The sequence below is a fragment of the Corylus avellana genome, chromosome 1, assembly GCF_965113065.1.
Source record: "Corylus avellana chromosome 1, dhCorAvel1.hap1.2, whole genome shotgun sequence".
NCBI classification, from domain to species: domain Eukaryota; kingdom Viridiplantae; phylum Streptophyta; class Magnoliopsida; order Fagales; family Betulaceae; genus Corylus; species Corylus avellana.
Window position 1 is genome coordinate 1,087,772 of NC_142490.1, and position 17,159 is coordinate 1,104,930.

A 17,159-nucleotide genomic window follows, 5' to 3' on the forward strand; every position below is an offset into this window, starting at 1 on the left:
GGCCAATTTGAGTTGCAGCTTCTTCATTTGATCACTATATGGTTGATACTAGAAAAATCACTATAAAATCTAGATTCTGGCCAATATGTAATTTTGTAAAGCAAATACGTGAATCTTCTCCTGGTTTGTGAATATAATGTGTAACAATGTTATATTATTAACATTACTCTTTCAAGAAAGTTTACTTTTACTATGTATCCAAATGTATGTGTATATATATTTTTTTCATGTATTTTATGTTTAAAAATGATGTGAAAATCACAAAATTTATTAAAAAAGTATGTGACAATCATATATCAATAAACTGAGTTTGAATAAGTATCTCAAATAAATTTGAAGAAAACTTTGTGTTATAGAATTTAAACTCAGACATTGGTTAGATTGTATGGCAATAATAGACATAAGTCGATCTTTCGTCGCATCCAACCCGGTTAGCGAAATACTAAACAAATAATTGATTATTTATCTATGTTTTCGGTTTATTTAACAATCATTTACCAAACCATTATATATTCCGTCGATTTTCATTTGTGAGCTAAAATTTCTTTTTTTTTCTTTTTTTTTCCTAATTAAGCGTGATAAATTCGAATAAGAATTTTTATTATTAAGTTGTCTGAATTTTATAAACATTCGGACATTAAGATAGATGTTGCGGGATAGGTGGATCCTGCAACCCTACAATCTTAGGCTGGCTCAATCTAATAATAAAGAATTCTACAATTCCTCAATCTTAGGCTGGCTCAATCTAATAATAAAGAATTCTAACAATCCCTCAATCTTAAGCTAACCCAATCTAATAATAAAGAATTCTAATTCGATAAATTCCACGTAGGCTGGCCCAATCTAATAATAAAGAATTCTAACAATCCCTCAATCTTAGGTTGACCCAATCTAATAATAAAGAATTCTAATTCGTAGACTGGCCCAATCTAATAATAAAGAATTCTAATCCGATAAATTCCACGTAGGCTGGCCCAACCTAATAACAAAGAATTATAATCTGACAAATTCCACATGTTGAACAGTGGTAGGAAGACTAATCATTACATACTTGTACACCAATCATTCAATGTAAGTTTTTTTTCATGTGAATCTAAATCTCTAGCAATTTACTGTCTGAATGGTTAATAATTCGGATAGCAAATATAAGAGCTCTTATAAGACCCACATGTGCAAACAGGTAGGCGGGCTGTTCGAGACCTACTTGGACAAGTAAGTCCCACAAGAACTTTTTTGCATTCGCTACCTAAATTACTAACTATTTAAACAAACAAAATTACTAAAAATCTCTATACATTTTGCTTCACGTCGATCCAAACAATTGCTCGACTGCATAGCATATTCGAATAAAACTAAATATACTTGATTCATGAACAGTAAATGCCTCGAATACAAAACAAAAGGAATAACTATGCATTAGAATTTAAAAGTAACAAGTCACGTACACATCGCCATACGAAATAAACCGTCAACTTCTGCTATGTAACATACATTATAAAAAACCCCCAATAGAACAAGAACACCACTATGCACCCATAAGTAATTAGTAAAATGGGAAAAGAGGATGTTATAGACGAGGTTGCCAAAAAGCCTCAATAGCTAACGCCTGCAGCTTTTGCTTCAAGCTATAGTACCCGGAAACTGTCTGGTTTATCAAGTCTAGCTGTACCTGAGCTTGAGGACTCACCCATTGCATCGGGAGAAGCTGCTCTCTGTGATGATTCTTTCTTTAGAGAAGTTGGCATTCCGGAAATCTCCTGAAGGGGCCCCAAAAAAAAAAAAAAAAAAAAAAAACAGTTAACATGGAAAAATTGAGGCAAGAATCAGACAAGGCTCTAAGTCCAAAGGCCTCTGATTTTTATCAGATGAACTATAATTCATCACATCATCCCTACAGAAGAGAAACCCATAAAAAAACCGCAGCATATTTTTGAAAGAAACAAATAAAACCAAAAAAATCAGCAGCTTAAACAAGAATCTCGAAGTTACCTTCATTAAATGCATCCTCAAGTCGCAAGGCCGAACTTGATTTCCAATACACGCCATCACAAATTTTGAATATTGAAACAAAACATCAGCAGCAGCTTGCTTCTTCTCATCAGTCTGCAATTTAGTTCTACTTTTCATGATTGGGATGGCAAGGGGAAAAAAAGGCTAATAGCAGAATAGTTTCTGTAACTATTCTGATAATCTCAGAGTAGCTGATAAAACCCATCCAGCAATAATAGCTGGTTAAATATATGAAATGGCTCATGAGATGCACAACTGTTGGATTATAAAGGTAAAACTCCTTTCTCAAACTCGTCACCATCTTAGTCTTTCAAGCTTTGATAAGATGGAAAATGGTCAAATTACCAAAGTTACCATTTCCGACTTCTACTAACCAAACAGAATAACAAAGAAACATGGCATGGACCAATGCTCTTGCACATAGATTTGCCATTGGTGAGTAAAGTCACATTTTGTTAATATGTATATGTGCGCATTTTCTTCTTTTCTTTTATGCTCAAAATCGCAGATGACTGATTATAGCTCCCCACTTTTAAGTGAGCTCGACTGTGCACCATGCCCTCATAGAGGAATATTCCTATGCCTATCAACAGATATAAGGAAGGACACATACAAAACCACATGAATAGGTCTATCAAGGATGATCTTCAAATCTTAACTCTCTTTTCTTTCTTCCTCTTTTTCTGGAGGAAAGACAAAACCAAGGCACAGAGGCCAAGCAACAAAAGGGAACTCTGTTCCACTTCTTTCCAACAAGAGTTCCTATGTACATCCCTCTTGCGCGCTTACGGAACACATAAATGGTAACATGTTGTGTACAGGACTTAAACCTCATTACACCTCTAATTGGTACCCAGATGCACACAAAATGGCAAGAGAGTCTGAATGTTCATATATTAACGAGACTACTCATCATTTCTGAAAGAACAACCAAACGGCAATTAAAGGAAACATCAAATACTGCAAGAGGGTGCCCACTAAATACGAGGAAGACATTCATTTCTGATATCGAATATGTGTTTACTTCGATGTAACTTGAACAAAAACGCACATATAACTTTGAACCAGTCACTAGAATTTAGAGGAATCTACGAGGAAAAGGAAATCAAAATTCCCAGAAGTCCTTAGCTAAAGGAATCGACTTTACAAGGAATCACATTCCTTTTCCCTCATTCACCCTGAGAACCAAGCAAGAGCTTCGAGCACAAAATTGGATGGAATTGGAGGCCCTCTAGACATACAAAAGCGCAAGTAAAAGGTACCCAATTTAATCCAATGCTTTAATTTCATGTTGCCAAGCATGGCCTAATTAATTTTCAAGCTAAGAAATGTAATCGTAAGGAGGCGTATATAGAAAGTGTTTTTTTTTTTTTTTTTTTTTCACAATAAAAACCAAATCTCACCGAGAATTCAACGACCCAATTTCATAAATGTCTGGTATTTCTTGTTAGGGTTGGATTTTGAAAGAGTTATTGTTGTCGATTAGATTGGGAGGCCTACAGTTGATAGTTGAAACAGAACAAAGATAATACCACAAACGAATGAAAGGAATAATAACAAATAACAGTACCTCGTAATCTTCTTTCATGGCCGAAACTCTCTGCATCTACGATTCCAACACTGCCTACAGATTGTGGAGGTGACCGTGTTTTCAAATTCAATGATTCTTCTATCATTCAATTCATTCATGTTTATCGACGAAGAAAAGAGAAAGATAACCTGCTTTTACACGTTAAATAATAACAACACATGGACCTGTCACAAATGGCCTATTAGCTCAGTTGGTTAGAGCGTCGTGCTAATAACGCGAAGGTCGCAGGTTCGAGACCTGCATGGGCCATTTTTTTTTTTTGAAATAGAGAAAAAATATATATATATATATTTTAAAAAAAAAAAAACCAAATTAGAGAGAAAATTTGTTGAATTGGACGTGTAAATACTCTCTTTTTTTTTTTAGATGGGTGTAAATACTCTTACATCATCTTAAAGGTTAACTATCCGACTTCTCTTGAGATAAGTTCAGAGCTTTTGCTCATGAATTTCACTAATTTTGCCATGAACTGATTACTATTTACATCTTTCAGTTAATCGATTTCGATAGTTTTTCTTCTCTCTTCTTTGGCAAGTGTTTTAGAAATTGAAATTTTAAAGCACCCAACTCTTTGCTCTTGAGGAAACCTCCGAGCTAACACCCATTCACCTGAAAGATGGAAGAAGGCTCAAACATTTAAATCCTACCAACTAAAAAGTTAAGAAGTCATTGTTGACATAATCTAGCATGATCTCCATCAGCTGCAACTTTAAGCTCGAGTAGGGAAGAAAAAAGAAAAAAAAAAAAAAAAGAAGCCATCTCAAGTAATGCCCCAAACACCTTTTCAGACAGTAGAAAGCAATTTAATCTGATTCCAATTTCAGATTAATATAAGAGAAAAACTCTTGGATCCAAGGGAGTTTTCCCTTCATATAAAACATCATCTCAGATTGCGATGGTTCAATTCCTCGTGAATGCAAGATATCTGTAGATTAGGAATTTGTCTATAACTTGTGTTTAAGGAAAAAAAGAAAAGGAAAAAATTTATGACCTGACACTAAGACAAAGACTCAAACCTTGAGACTATCACTGCTTATACATATATTTTTTATATTAATCTCACGTCCATTTTCATAAATAAAGCAATTATGCTCTAAAGCTCGTCACTCAATGCTCCCATAGTATCCAAATGGATAACAACGGCAATTAGTTTAACCCAAAGTACCAAACACAACTCCAAATAACATTGTGAGCAGTATATAAAACAGGGAAAAACAAGAAAAGAAAAGAAAAACACGGAAAGGAAAAATGAGATCATGTTTCCTTTGGAGGGCCCTTCTTCGCAGCCTCAGCAGCTGCTTTCTCCGCTTCAATTTCAGCAACAACAGCATCAATTTCAGCTTCCTCAAGTTGCCGCAGACCATGCTCCTTAGTCATCACAGCAACCTCTATGTTCTTTCCCCCACTCTCAACAACCTAATTGTAAAACACAAGCAATTTGAAATGTTATGGTTCCAAACAATTCAAAATGAACCATTCTAATATGATGAAATTTAAATCGTTCTCAATGGTGAAACACATCCCTTTGAGAACCATACATAATTGTTGCGCTGTATGTATTATACAAGTAGAGATACAAAAGTTACCTGAATGTACTATGAAACTAAGGGTACTAGAGAGGCCTATATTAACCCCAGAAAAAAAGGAAAAACCCACCTACATGAAAAATGCCGTTCCACGTTGCAGGTAAATAAAAACCCCTTCTATGTTAAACATAGATTGCTCTCAGAGTTCTATAACTGAACCAAGAGGCTATAACCAGTAAACTATGATTAACTAAATAGCCCAGAAAAACGAGCTAAGCCATGTCTAACCTTTCCCTAATTATCTCCTCGGTACATAAGTTTGCAATATTGTACACATTATAATAAATCAAGTTCCTTGAGGCAATGAATTGAAAATAGTCAATGTTAGATAAAGCAGATGAGTGTATCATGTTCTGCCTTCAACACTTATAGAATGGAGTTATTCTGTCAATGAGAAATAAAATTCTTAATTTAATACCAACAGGGCAACTGCCCACAAGGTCCTCCCAAAATGTTGGGATCTGACACATGCAGAACCAAGAGGACAGTACCTTTCAGAATATCAAATAATTATGAATGCTAGATGATTACAAGAGCTGGAAATTGCATGAACACAAAAAAGTGATACCATTAGCACCATAAAAGATATAAAAGAGGGGGATAATCTGCAACAAGAAAGACATAGAAGGAAGAATAGCCAATTCAGGAAACAAGCCAAAAGATTTTACCTCAAGCAATGCACGGATCGCAAGCTTCACCGTTTCTTGCCCAGAAGTTTCTTTGTAGTTTTTCTCCAGAAACTCGCGAATTGAATTAGAGTTTCTTCCAGTTGCATTGGCCTTCCAAGCTGAAAATGTCCCAGAAGGATCCGTCTGATAGAGTGATGGTGAATTGGTATAGGGATCAAACCCAATAATCAAAGTTGAAAGGCCAAATGGTCTCACACCCCCACTTTGTGTGTACTTTTGCTGAAGACCAGCAATGTAACGAGTAATGTACTCAACAGTCACTGGGTCCTCAACTGTAAGCCTATGGCTTTGACATTCAATCCGTGCCCTGTTGACCAGGACACGAGCATCCGCCTTGAGTCCAGCACAGGCTAGTGCAATGTGATCATCCAGGTTTACAATCTTCCTAACTGATCTGCAAAATAGAAGCAGCAGATTCGTCAGAACTCAGAAGACAGCTGAACCTAGACAGGATTGCAAATTATAGCAAACAAAAAGATAAAACACAGCCACTATTTCTTTAAGTCATTAAAAAAAAAAACTTGGCCAAAGCTGCTATTCATATCAACACTGATATAGAGGATACATTTGGTTCCACAATCCAAAAAATAAAAGATCTTACATATATCTACGGGTATCTTCTTTAATTTATATCCAAGATTATATATATATATCAGAAACTTGATGGGCTTTAATTAGTCCCACCTTTTTGAGCATGGTTCTCAACTATAAAAACCAACAATTTCAAAAATGGGTCATCCAGGATCTCGAAAAACAACGACATATTTATCTTTGTTCTGGTGACTGCCAATTGAAATTATATATGACAATCGAATGAGCAAAAATACCATATAACAGCAACACTACCGGACTGACCGTTCCAGTAAAATTCGTGGAAAACATCTATTCCCAAAATCCTAATAAAATTATATGAAAATAGTAAATTATAGGAAACCCGATCCCTAACCCTAACCCTACACTCTGATCTACGCGGATCAATAGGCAATGTTAACGAAATAGAAACTGCAAGTGAGATAGAGGGAGAGACCTGGAGTCTTGGAGTTTGACGGTCGACTTCTTCTCGACGCCGAGAACGATGGTGTCGGTGCCGCGGACGCCGACGGCGGCGTTGCCCTTGCGCACAGCTTCGAGCGCGTACTCGACCTGGAAGAGATGACCATCTGGTGAGAACACTGTTATTGCTCTGTCGTACCTCGCCATCTTCTTCTTCTACTCTCTCTCTCTCTCTCTCTCAGCTCCTCTTTCTTGTTCTTCTTCCTCTTCTTCTTAAGCGACAAGTCACTGAGACACCTCTCTCTCTCTCTCTCTCTCTTATTTTGTGATCTGATGCCCACGTATCATAGAACTTAAACTTATGGGGGTAGTACAGTCATTTCGTAGTGTAACTTTACGTCTTAACTTTATGGCTTAATGTTTAGTAACCATTTTTTTTTATTTTATAAGCAGTAAGGATAGATGAGACAACCTTAGGGTGTAGGGCTGTAAATGAACAGAGTCATTCACGAACAAGCTTAGGCTCAATTGAAAAAGATAAAAGAATCTCTACTCACAATGTAATAGATATAACTTGATTGATTGTAATTGTGAGTTTGAATATAAATATATGTATATGTGTGTATAATATGAGTGAGTTTATCGGTTTATGTGTATGACTATGTGTGTGTAATGAATAGATATATATACCATAAGATAAACATATAAACTTGAGATTATATTTTTTAAGATTTTAGTTAATTTCTCTAGATAATTGCTCAAATAATAAATGTTAAATAGCCAATAATTAGTATGTGTTTACCAAAAAAAGAAAAAAAAATGATATTTACTTTACTTTTAAGTAGCTCATAAACAAGTTCGAAAAATAAATAAATAGATTATCTTGCTTGGTGATATGCTTGACTCATGTTCAAAAAAAATTTAAATAAACCAACTTAAACATTCAATACTTGATTTTGCTCGACTCGATTCGAATATAATTATAGTAACACCTTATATGCTGCACATTAGTCGAGAAGGGGCCGGTGACACGAGTGATTAGTTTGTTTTATTTTAACACTATGGACAAATTTATTTATTTATTTATTTTACCTTAGGGAGTAGTTAATCATTCTTTAAAATTCAAAGAGCTATAGGTTAAAACCTCAAATTACAAAGACCAAAAGTACAATTATCCCTTTTTGTAAACTCAGTCTTAAATTTGCAAAATTAAAAATTGAGGTCTTAATGTTGAAGTCGCTCAACCCACATGCACAAAGGGTCCTAGTTTCCTTTTGTTAATCTAATAAACTCTCATGAATTCAACCTAATTGGGGTAGGAAAACTCTGAAGTGGTACTTGGTGCTTTGGTGTCAAATCGTGCTGAGCCGCTATAGAAAGAAAACAAAAGAGATTTGTTGCGATTCAGCCTTAGACGCTTACGTTTTGTGTGATACAATTAAGTTAACATGCTCTATTTATATAGAAATTGTGGTAGGTGAGATAGACTATGAAAGTTAGGAAATTAATGACATAGAAGAAAACTAAATCATACTGAACATGAAAATTATTGTAACATGAACCCTGCATCAAATATTCAAAATTCTAGCAATGCCCATATTTCATAGAAATAACACCACCTTGTTTTTCTGCTCCATGATCCATTCACACACCTTATGTTTCAGGCTTACATGTAATGTTGTAGTGTATACAGATATTATCTGACATATTTTTCCGAATTACATTGATTGTAGAGTCAGGTAATCAAGCATAGTGCATCCAATAATGCAGGCAATAAAACTCTATAGGAAAACTCTCTCTCTCTCTCTCTCTCTCTCTCTCTCTCTCTCTCTCTCTCTCTCTATATATATATATATATATATATATATATATATATATATATATATCATAGTAACGCAGGAAATAAAACTGCATTTTCTGTGTGCTGCTATCGAATCTTACATCCCCAAGGCTGCATAAGCCATTGGATTGTTAGCTGTGTGAAAGTTAGGCAGTTGTTTTAGTGAGTGAAAGAATGGTGGACACCATCAGCTTGTAGTCAATTGGTTTTGTTAGATAAGCATCCATGCCCACCTCCAAGCATTTGGCTTCATCCGATGACATTGCATGGGCTGTCAGCGCAACAATGGGAATGTGCAACTCGGTTCCTGCTTCTGATTTCCTGATTACTTTTGTTGCTTCATAACCATCCATCTTTGGCATCTGTTTTTCACAAAGACATCAAGGTTCAGAACTTTCACACCATGTGTCAAGCTACTCCGTTTGGGTTTGCAATTTGAAAAACGCAGAGCCAAACGCACTCTAGTACATTCACATTGGTAAGTTAACACTCATTGCCAAATGAAACAAACTGATAAGGAGATATTTCATGAGCATTTATTTTAAATTTGCTTCTAGTTTTAATCTCAAAAGCAAAAACTGCACCCCCAAAACCCTCTTATGCATTGACTATTTTATGTCTTAGATACTTACTTGGCAATCCATTAGGATCAAGTCATATGGAGGGGAATCCCTGATTTCTGCTTGTGATCTTGTGTTTCTATCTTCAAAGAGAGATCCTCTTCCACAATCTTCTGCACTAAGCATGCAATTAAGAGCATCTACTGCCTGAAGTCCATCTCCCACAGCAATAACTGTAGCCCCCATTTTTTCCAGCATTATGGTTGCAACTCTCTGAAGCACTGGGGTATCTTCTGCAAGCAGTATGCGTAGGCCTTCAAGAGATTTCTGTTCATTCACAGCTTTATTTGAATATAAATTACCTTGCAGTGTAAGCCGGCTGCTACCCAAATGTCGTTCCCGGCATTCAGCATTATCACCTTGAGGTTCTGCAGAAAGGGAAGCTTCTTCATCTTCAACATCATGGGAGTTGGGCCTGACATGACATGGATCTCTTTCTGTTAGATAGTTTTCTTTTGAGTGTGTGCAAGTGAGTTCAACTAAGCAGTTGTTAATTTTCTGGTATCCAGAAGAACAAGGCTTTCTAGTCCTCTCTCTTCGTTTGTCCCCTCCACCCACAGAATTAGAACTTGCCATTTCAGACGTATCAGAATCATCAGAGCTGGCAATGTCAAAGTGGGTGGCATCAATCTCAAGACATTCATGCAGATCACCTTCTTTGGTAGTTCTCAGACCATTCAAGTTCTTTTTCTGCAGTTCAACATTTCTCTCCTTTATGACAGCTTCCAGTATGTGAATCATCTTTGACTTGTAAAGTGGCAAATTCACCATCAATATATGCCCTTTACTGCGGAGCTCCATCTTTATGGCATTGCTTGTATCATGATTAAGCATCCAAGCAAACTTTGCTTTCCCAAAGAAATTGTCAAGAAAGTTAAGCTGTTCCTTCCATATATCTGTGCTCAAGTCAAGTAGCCCTATATCAACAACTATCACGAATACTGGGTTCCTCATTTCTTGTATGTTCTGTAATTTAGTCTTCAAATGTTCGCTCAGTGAACACTGTGCATCAAAACCATTATTACGAACTGAAATTCTAGCACTGAAGAGTTCCCGAAGAATCTGTGTCAGTTCATTCCATTCCGATGCTTCAATGGTGAACACTCCAATTTTATGTAACCATTGAGACATAATCAATCTACCCATGCCGCCGCGTAGTGCAAGCAGCGCCTGCATTCACATAACTCAATTATATCAACACTTCTGTTTGATAGTTGCATAAGAGTTTTGAAATAGTATTCTGAAGAAAGAAATTCCACTCACTACTAAACTATGCTTCGAAAAATCTACTTGATATTGTTCTATGCCATCTACAGGTGCACTGAGAAGCAAGTATAGTCGCATTAGAGTTCCTGGACCATCCTTCTTTACAACCTTGATTTCTCCACCCATCTTGTTAACCTGTTATCACCAGTATAATTGTAAATTGGACAAAGAGATTCACCCTTAATAAGCGAGATCCAACACATGGAATATTCAATTGAAATGATAAGTAAATTATGGTGACAGGGTTTGAAATTATATTACCCTGATAAATCACCACTTATTCTAAAAGCTTCAGTGGATAGAAAATGACGAATTTAATAATTTAATCAATATTCTAACACAAACTAGCAGAATTTATACATTTACATTTCTTTACTTCTCTTGTTATTGATGTGAGATTACCACTCTTCTATAGCAACTATTGCACCTTATTATCAAAAATTCACTCACCAAGGTCCGTACGATGCATAGTCCAAGACCAGTGCCACCATGCCTGAAAATAGCAAAAGGTTTCAGAGATAACTTTCTGGAAATTTCAGTTCTTAATTTTTGATCAATTTCTTATGCTTTTGGAAATAAAGACAGTAGGCTGCATAAGATAAAATCTTTGACAGATTCCTCCATGGACAGTGAAGCAAGTTTGTTTTACTTACGTTCGTGTTGTGGAGGGGTCAGCTTGCTCAAAGCTTTCAAATACAGACTCCCATTTGCTTGGATCAATTCCTACAAAATATAAAATAATGGTTACTTGTATTCAGAAACAGACTGTCTAATTTTCAACATCATTTTTCAGAAAGTTTTAAGATTCCTACCACAGCCAGTGTCATCAACTTCAAACTGAAGTATCATTTTGTTTTCTTTCTTGGAGGCCTTCTTCATATGGCTTCCCTGTCGCTTCAATTTTGCCTTATGTGTAGGCCATGATTTCTTCTGATCGAGAGCAAACTTCCCAGTATCAATGAAAGAATTATTTGAGTTCTCACACCATCCTCGGAGGATGACATGACCAGCTGTAAGCCATTCAGAACAGTTCAGTATGCAAGCCTACTCTTTCTTTCTCATCAGAACATGATCATTTTGTAAGTCAAAACACTTGGTATATTATCCTACAAGGAATATGGGATGAACTTACTTATCCATATTGAACTTGTTGTCCTATGAATCCATCGACAAACTGTATCAAGTTTCTCCATATTGATACTGAGCATGATGTGGAAGTATTAACTAACAAGATGTCAAAAAACATTTGGCTTTCTTAACCTTCCACGAGGACTTAATTGGTTTAATTAATAAGTAGAGTTTTTTAGACAGTTCATAAATATACAATCGAGAATAACATCTATGCTTGCTTCTTACACATCCATAAAATTCAATGATGAACCGAAATCAGTACCAGATTTTTATTTTTGAAAATATTAGATTCATTGGAGAACAAAAAACAGGGGTCAGATGCCCCAAGAGCAAATGATAACTTACAAGATATGTGAGCTACAAACAAAACAACCAAAACTAATTCTCAATCACATGGTCCCAATCATTTGTAGCTCCTTCTAAATGATATCCACCTGAAAAGAAGAGACTTTTTATTATCTTCAGTCTCAAGCTTGTCAGGAACCAACAGACCTAGCCAACAGACCTAACCAACAGACCTAGCCAATGGTTGAATTATTGAGACAGACATCTCAGCTGGTTGGTTCTTTAGGAACAAATAACTTTTTCTTTTTTCTGTTTTTTATTTTTTCTTGTTTTCTTAGGACTATTACAGTAGCATTCCAAATAGCTACTGTTGAACTTAACTATTTCTCAGTTTTTCTTTCTATTTGTTGCATTTCATTGTTGTTGCTGCAGCACTGTAAAAGTAGGGCTCGCGAAATTCGCAACAAATGATTGGCACTTACATGTTGTAAACTTGAGAGAATTGCTGATTAGATTTGCAAATATTTGAACAACTCTGGCAGAGTCTCCTCGAACTAATTTTGGCATATCATCTAAAGGAAACAGATAGTGAAAATGCACATCAGAAGCAGATAGCTAAACTTATAATAATAAGCTTTGAGCATTAATTTGAGTTGTCTTACAGTCTGAGATTTAAAGTCATACCAGAGAGATCTAGAACAGTTTCCACATTGTGGTTAATGCATTGCACAGAGAACATATCAACAAGTCCTTCGAGTTCTCGCCCCAAGTCAAACTCAGCTTCTTCCAGCACCAGTTTTCCAGATTCAACCTATATAGTATTTTTATCTCAACTGTCAGAAGAGCAGTATGTAGAATGAAGTTCGATAATTTAGAGTTCTTGGTGCTAACAAATTCATAATGTTGCTGTAATAATTGAAATTCAAGAAGTAGATATAGTTGTAAACCTCCTCAACAAACATCAAGTTTATATACTAAGCAGGTCGTCATCTGATCAACTATGGTTCTTAACTTCTGGCGCAAATCTAGGTGGCCAATTTTCCTTCTAATTATCTGGTAAATCATGGAAGGCAATCAAATAATTCTCTCCACTTATTATTGTACAAATATATACTCTAGCTTGTTTTGTCCATGTTATGTCAAAATCAGTTGTTCTTCCATTAGGGTTCGCATAAAAACATAGTAATTAGCTTCTTTATATCTAACCTTGCTCAAATCCAATATATTGTTAAGAAGCCGGAGTAGAGCTGTTGAGCATTTTCTAATCTGTGTGACAGTCCCATATTGCTCATTTGTGAGGCAATCATCACATATGAGAATGTCCAGCAGCCCAATTACTGCAGCCATAGGTGTCCTCAGTTCATGACTGCAACACATATTTTATTATTTAATCCATTAACCTCAAAATACAATATTACATTTCAGTAAATTCTAAAAGTTGGAATTCACTGACCTCATGTTTGCTAGAAATTGGCTTTTATAGTTGCTGGATGCCTCTGCCCTTCTTCTTGCATCAAGATGGCTTATCAGTTCTGCTCTTAGTTTCATTTCCTTAGACACCCCATTTGTCAGTATGAAAATGCAGATACATCCAATGAATAGGATACATAAAGATGCAGATATCAATATAACCAGCGTTTTGAAAGCTCTCTCATCTACCTTCCCCATTATATTTTTTCTTGGAATGATGATGACCCCCACCTGCACAGAGTTCAATTCAATTCAATTTCTTGCTTAATGCTAATAAATGTACATTATTAGTATAGGCCAAAAAGACGAAAAAGAACAGCATACATTAGTTTTTACAATATAATCTAGGACATAAAATTTCAAAGGTAGGGAAGAAATAAAAATGTGTTCCAAGGTTTACCAAAGGAAGCCTCTTTAGTTTTAGGAAAAATGAGTCTATGTAATACTGCTCGCGGCCAAGCCTGGCACTCTCTGCATGAATCTCATTACTTTGAGAGAAGTTGTTGCCATAGGCTCTCTGCAACCACCGAGCTCCCATTTGTATTATATGATCCTCTGAATCAACAGCCATCATAAGCTTGGGTCCCTTTGTTGAATTTGTCACAAGTGAAGCATTTGTGGAAGTAGCAAGTAAATAACCCTCTTGGGATGTCAAGTATATATGCCCACTGTGGACTTCAACAAGCTCCTTCATAAGCTGGCCTACACTATAAAGTGCTGTAGTAACACCCACAACAGCTACTATACTTTTATTTGAAGGGTCCCAGACTGGCAGTGCTGCTGAAAGCAAGGGTGAATCTGTGTATTTGCTTACTGCCACATGCCATGATGCTACACCATCAGGTACTTGTTCAAGGCCTGCAATATTGATTTGATCATCTGGTGGGATTGGCTTTGCTTTTCCCATCTTCTCACCAGTGACGGGATCAAGGGGTTCCTGATACCAAATTGCAGAAACGTTACCGTGTATGGATTGATCTTTCCAACCTTGATGTTCTGACAGCATATTGATATCATAAGACCTGCTTGCACTGATTGAATAGTTTACAAGATCAGAGTAGATGTAGAATGTATTGTTACTCCTGTGATCTCTATGAAATGCTTGGACAAAACCATTTCTGTAATTGATAGTTATTGCATTGAGAGCTTTACGACTCGCAAATAGTGCCCATGTTACATCCCTCATTGCTTCATACAGCTGCCAAGAAGTTAAACAATTACTAATAAACAAAATTGCCAATCTCAAATATAATTACAAGCAAAAAGCATAATAAGATTATAATGACTAGCTTAACAATCAACCTCAACTTGTTCTGCTTGAGTATCAGGGTTGTTGTACCGTCTGAACACATACTCTGACAGCTTAAGCTGGGCTGTTGTTATCTCAGAAGTTGAATTTAAGATGTTCCACATCCGTACAATCGGACGCTGTAGAAGCTCATTACGAAGGCCATATGCTAATCCATTCAGTGACCTAGTTGTGTAGCTCTTTGTAAAATGCCATGTCAATATGGTTAGCAGCCCAATTAAAATGGCTAGCATGACCTGCATAAAATTAATAAAACAAAGCAACATTTTCAAGAACCAAAGAGGAGTTTTTGGGTGTACACAGATAAGATTTTGATTTCTTACACTTACAATATGAAGGAAAAAAAGAAGCAAATATGCAAGTTCTCTATTATGATCTTATGTGTCCCACATGGCTTAAGTGTATTATAAGAACTAGGCACCACGTTACGGGTTTGAGAAGGAGGCACCTATAGGATAAAATGGATTGCTATGGATGCCGGATTCAGAAGTGTGATAATATGTTACGATCCTAAGTGCAATCTTAACCGTGTGCATATAAGTTCTTAGACACCCTCACCTTCTATCATTTTCCCTCTTTGGTAGAGGTAAAAAGGCACATGCATCAGGTAGTGTCTGGAGGGTGGGGATGCCAGGGACCAAATTAGCATTAGTAGCATCTAAATCAGCTAAGCCAAGAAATGGCTTCCTACCATTTTAGGAGAAATGGTTCTACTTCTACCCTGTTGGGAGTTTATGCAGTTCCCAATAAGGTTGCACAGAATTTCGTAAAGAGGCATGTGATGTTCCTCTATCAATTACCCCCATATTATTTTCACCACCAAGCTGATCACCCACCAGTATATATAACATGCATATTGATAATAACAGGCATTTGTATTAGTTAAAATTTCACAAACCATGATAGCAAGGCGAGCCACGAAGACACTGTAGTAAGAGGAGAGACAATGAGTACTAGCATGCTGGAACTCTTCCCGTTCAACATCCCTGTGAAAGATTCTTCGACAGCGTGGAGCTGTGCCGCCCCTTTTCCAAGGAGTGGCAAAACCAGATATCCTATCCAACACCTTTCTCAGAGGAGTACCCATTGGTGTGCTTGGAGTTGGTGAACATTCACAGCTTCTGGAATGGATTTCTTCTATCTTTTCTGCCATTATATTCCCTCCTGCATTAGCAAGAACCTGTGTGTGCAACAGAGAGAGAGAGAGAGAGAGAGAGGTTGATGGGTGGGCGTTTTAAATACATTTTTCTTATGTCATTTCCCACTTCTGCAAGGCAAGATCAGGCACCTCTGGCTGCAATTGCTATGGTGGGAGGGTGATGCCTCATCCACAACATTCATGACACATTTGCAAAATTCGACCGTTGAAGTAGAAATCGGTGGCTAACATATGAAAAGGGTTGTAATTGTAAATGCTTAGGCCACCAACGACAGATGGGGGGGCAAAGCAATGAGGAGAGCATGAGAAGGGCTGTTTGGAAATTCCATGACTTCAGTGGAGCTCGCACTTCTCATCTCTTATTTAAGAGACAAGTAATTCGTAAGTGCCAAATCCAGAGTTTAAATAAAGAAGAACAATCAAATATTAAAATTCACTCAACTTTATTCTAACTAATAAGGATCGACCGACTACTCGGATTTATTTTTTTTTTTTTTTTTAATATGCCACCAGTCGACCTACTTAGAACCACTTCTCTTGCCACCTTTCTCGGACAATCATGTCTTTCGCTTTTGGAAAAATTCAAAACCAGTCCATATGGTATCAAGCTTCGTGGGGGGAATAAAAATTGGCTAACAATATCTCCCTGGGATCTTGCACTCAACTTTTCTCTAAATTTTTTACCTTTTTTATTTTTTTTTTATTTTTTTAATTTTACGATAATGTCTTGTCATCACCGATTGATTATACTATGATATTAGTTGTTGAAATCACCTCTAGTGGGTGGTCGAAATCACCTCTAGTCATTTGGGGCAGTCGAAACCACCCTGGACATGGCCGAACCAATCCTAATTTGGCCAAAGGGGATGACTCAACCATCTATCAAATTTTTTTTTTTTTTCTTTTTTTGGTAAGTGATACATCTCTAATGTGGCATTTGACCGTTTTCATCACAAATTTGGACAAAAGTTAGGTTTAAGGACTTACACTGGTTGCATATTTCTAATGTGTGACTCAATATTTTTACACTCACATGCGCATAGTCAATAAACACTTAGACCTTGACCATCAGAAATGTATAAATCATTTTGAAATAATAGCACAGATATATATATTCGTTATTTTAGTATAGAACAACCTAATAACTCCGTTCCGTGCACTTTTAAGGAGCAGGCAGATCCAAAACTAAAGTTAGGTACAAGACTCAAAT

General features: G+C 36.5%; 3 protein-coding genes and 1 non-coding gene across 4 annotated transcripts; 1 reads left to right on the forward strand and 3 right to left on the reverse strand.

Moving 5' to 3' along the window:
* Positions 1-1,392: 1,392 nt before the first annotated feature.
* On the reverse strand, positions 1,393-3,690 carry LOC132171448 (uncharacterized). Its single transcript, XM_059582761.2, has 3 exons — positions 3,581-3,690; positions 1,990-2,103; positions 1,393-1,757 (listed from the first exon to the last, which is right to left on the reverse strand). The coding sequence occupies exons 1-3, from the start codon at positions 3,614-3,616 to the stop codon at positions 1,626-1,628; spliced, it is 282 nt and encodes a 93-aa protein (XP_059438744.1). The 5' UTR covers positions 3,617-3,690; the 3' UTR covers positions 1,393-1,625.
* Positions 3,691-3,776: 86 nt separating this feature from the next.
* Positions 3,777-3,850, forward strand: TRNAI-AAU (transfer RNA isoleucine (anticodon AAU)). The gene has a single exon. It is a non-coding gene; the product is annotated as a tRNA-Ile (tRNA).
* A 755-nt stretch (positions 3,851-4,605) lies between these two features.
* Positions 4,606-7,182, reverse strand: PAD2 (proteasome alpha subunit D2). The gene is made up of 3 exons (XM_059581420.2): positions 6,904-7,182; positions 5,856-6,270; positions 4,606-5,017 (listed from the first exon to the last, which is right to left on the reverse strand). Exons 1-3 carry the CDS (start codon positions 7,074-7,076, stop codon positions 4,856-4,858), a joined length of 750 nt encoding a protein of 249 aa, XP_059437403.1. The 5' UTR covers positions 7,077-7,182; the 3' UTR covers positions 4,606-4,855.
* A 1,479-nt stretch (positions 7,183-8,661) lies between these two features.
* Positions 8,662-16,290, reverse strand: HK1 (histidine kinase 1). Its single transcript, XM_059582801.2, has 13 exons — positions 15,689-16,290; positions 14,784-15,026; positions 13,882-14,679; positions 13,465-13,712; positions 13,218-13,377; positions 12,696-12,822; positions 12,494-12,583; positions 11,408-11,605; positions 11,249-11,318; positions 11,046-11,088; positions 10,593-10,730; positions 9,342-10,499; positions 8,662-9,071 (listed from the first exon to the last, which is right to left on the reverse strand). The coding sequence occupies exons 1-13, from the start codon at positions 15,941-15,943 to the stop codon at positions 8,856-8,858; spliced, it is 3,744 nt and encodes a 1,247-aa protein (XP_059438784.1). The 5' UTR covers positions 15,944-16,290; the 3' UTR covers positions 8,662-8,855.
* Positions 16,291-17,159: the final 869 nt, after the last annotated feature.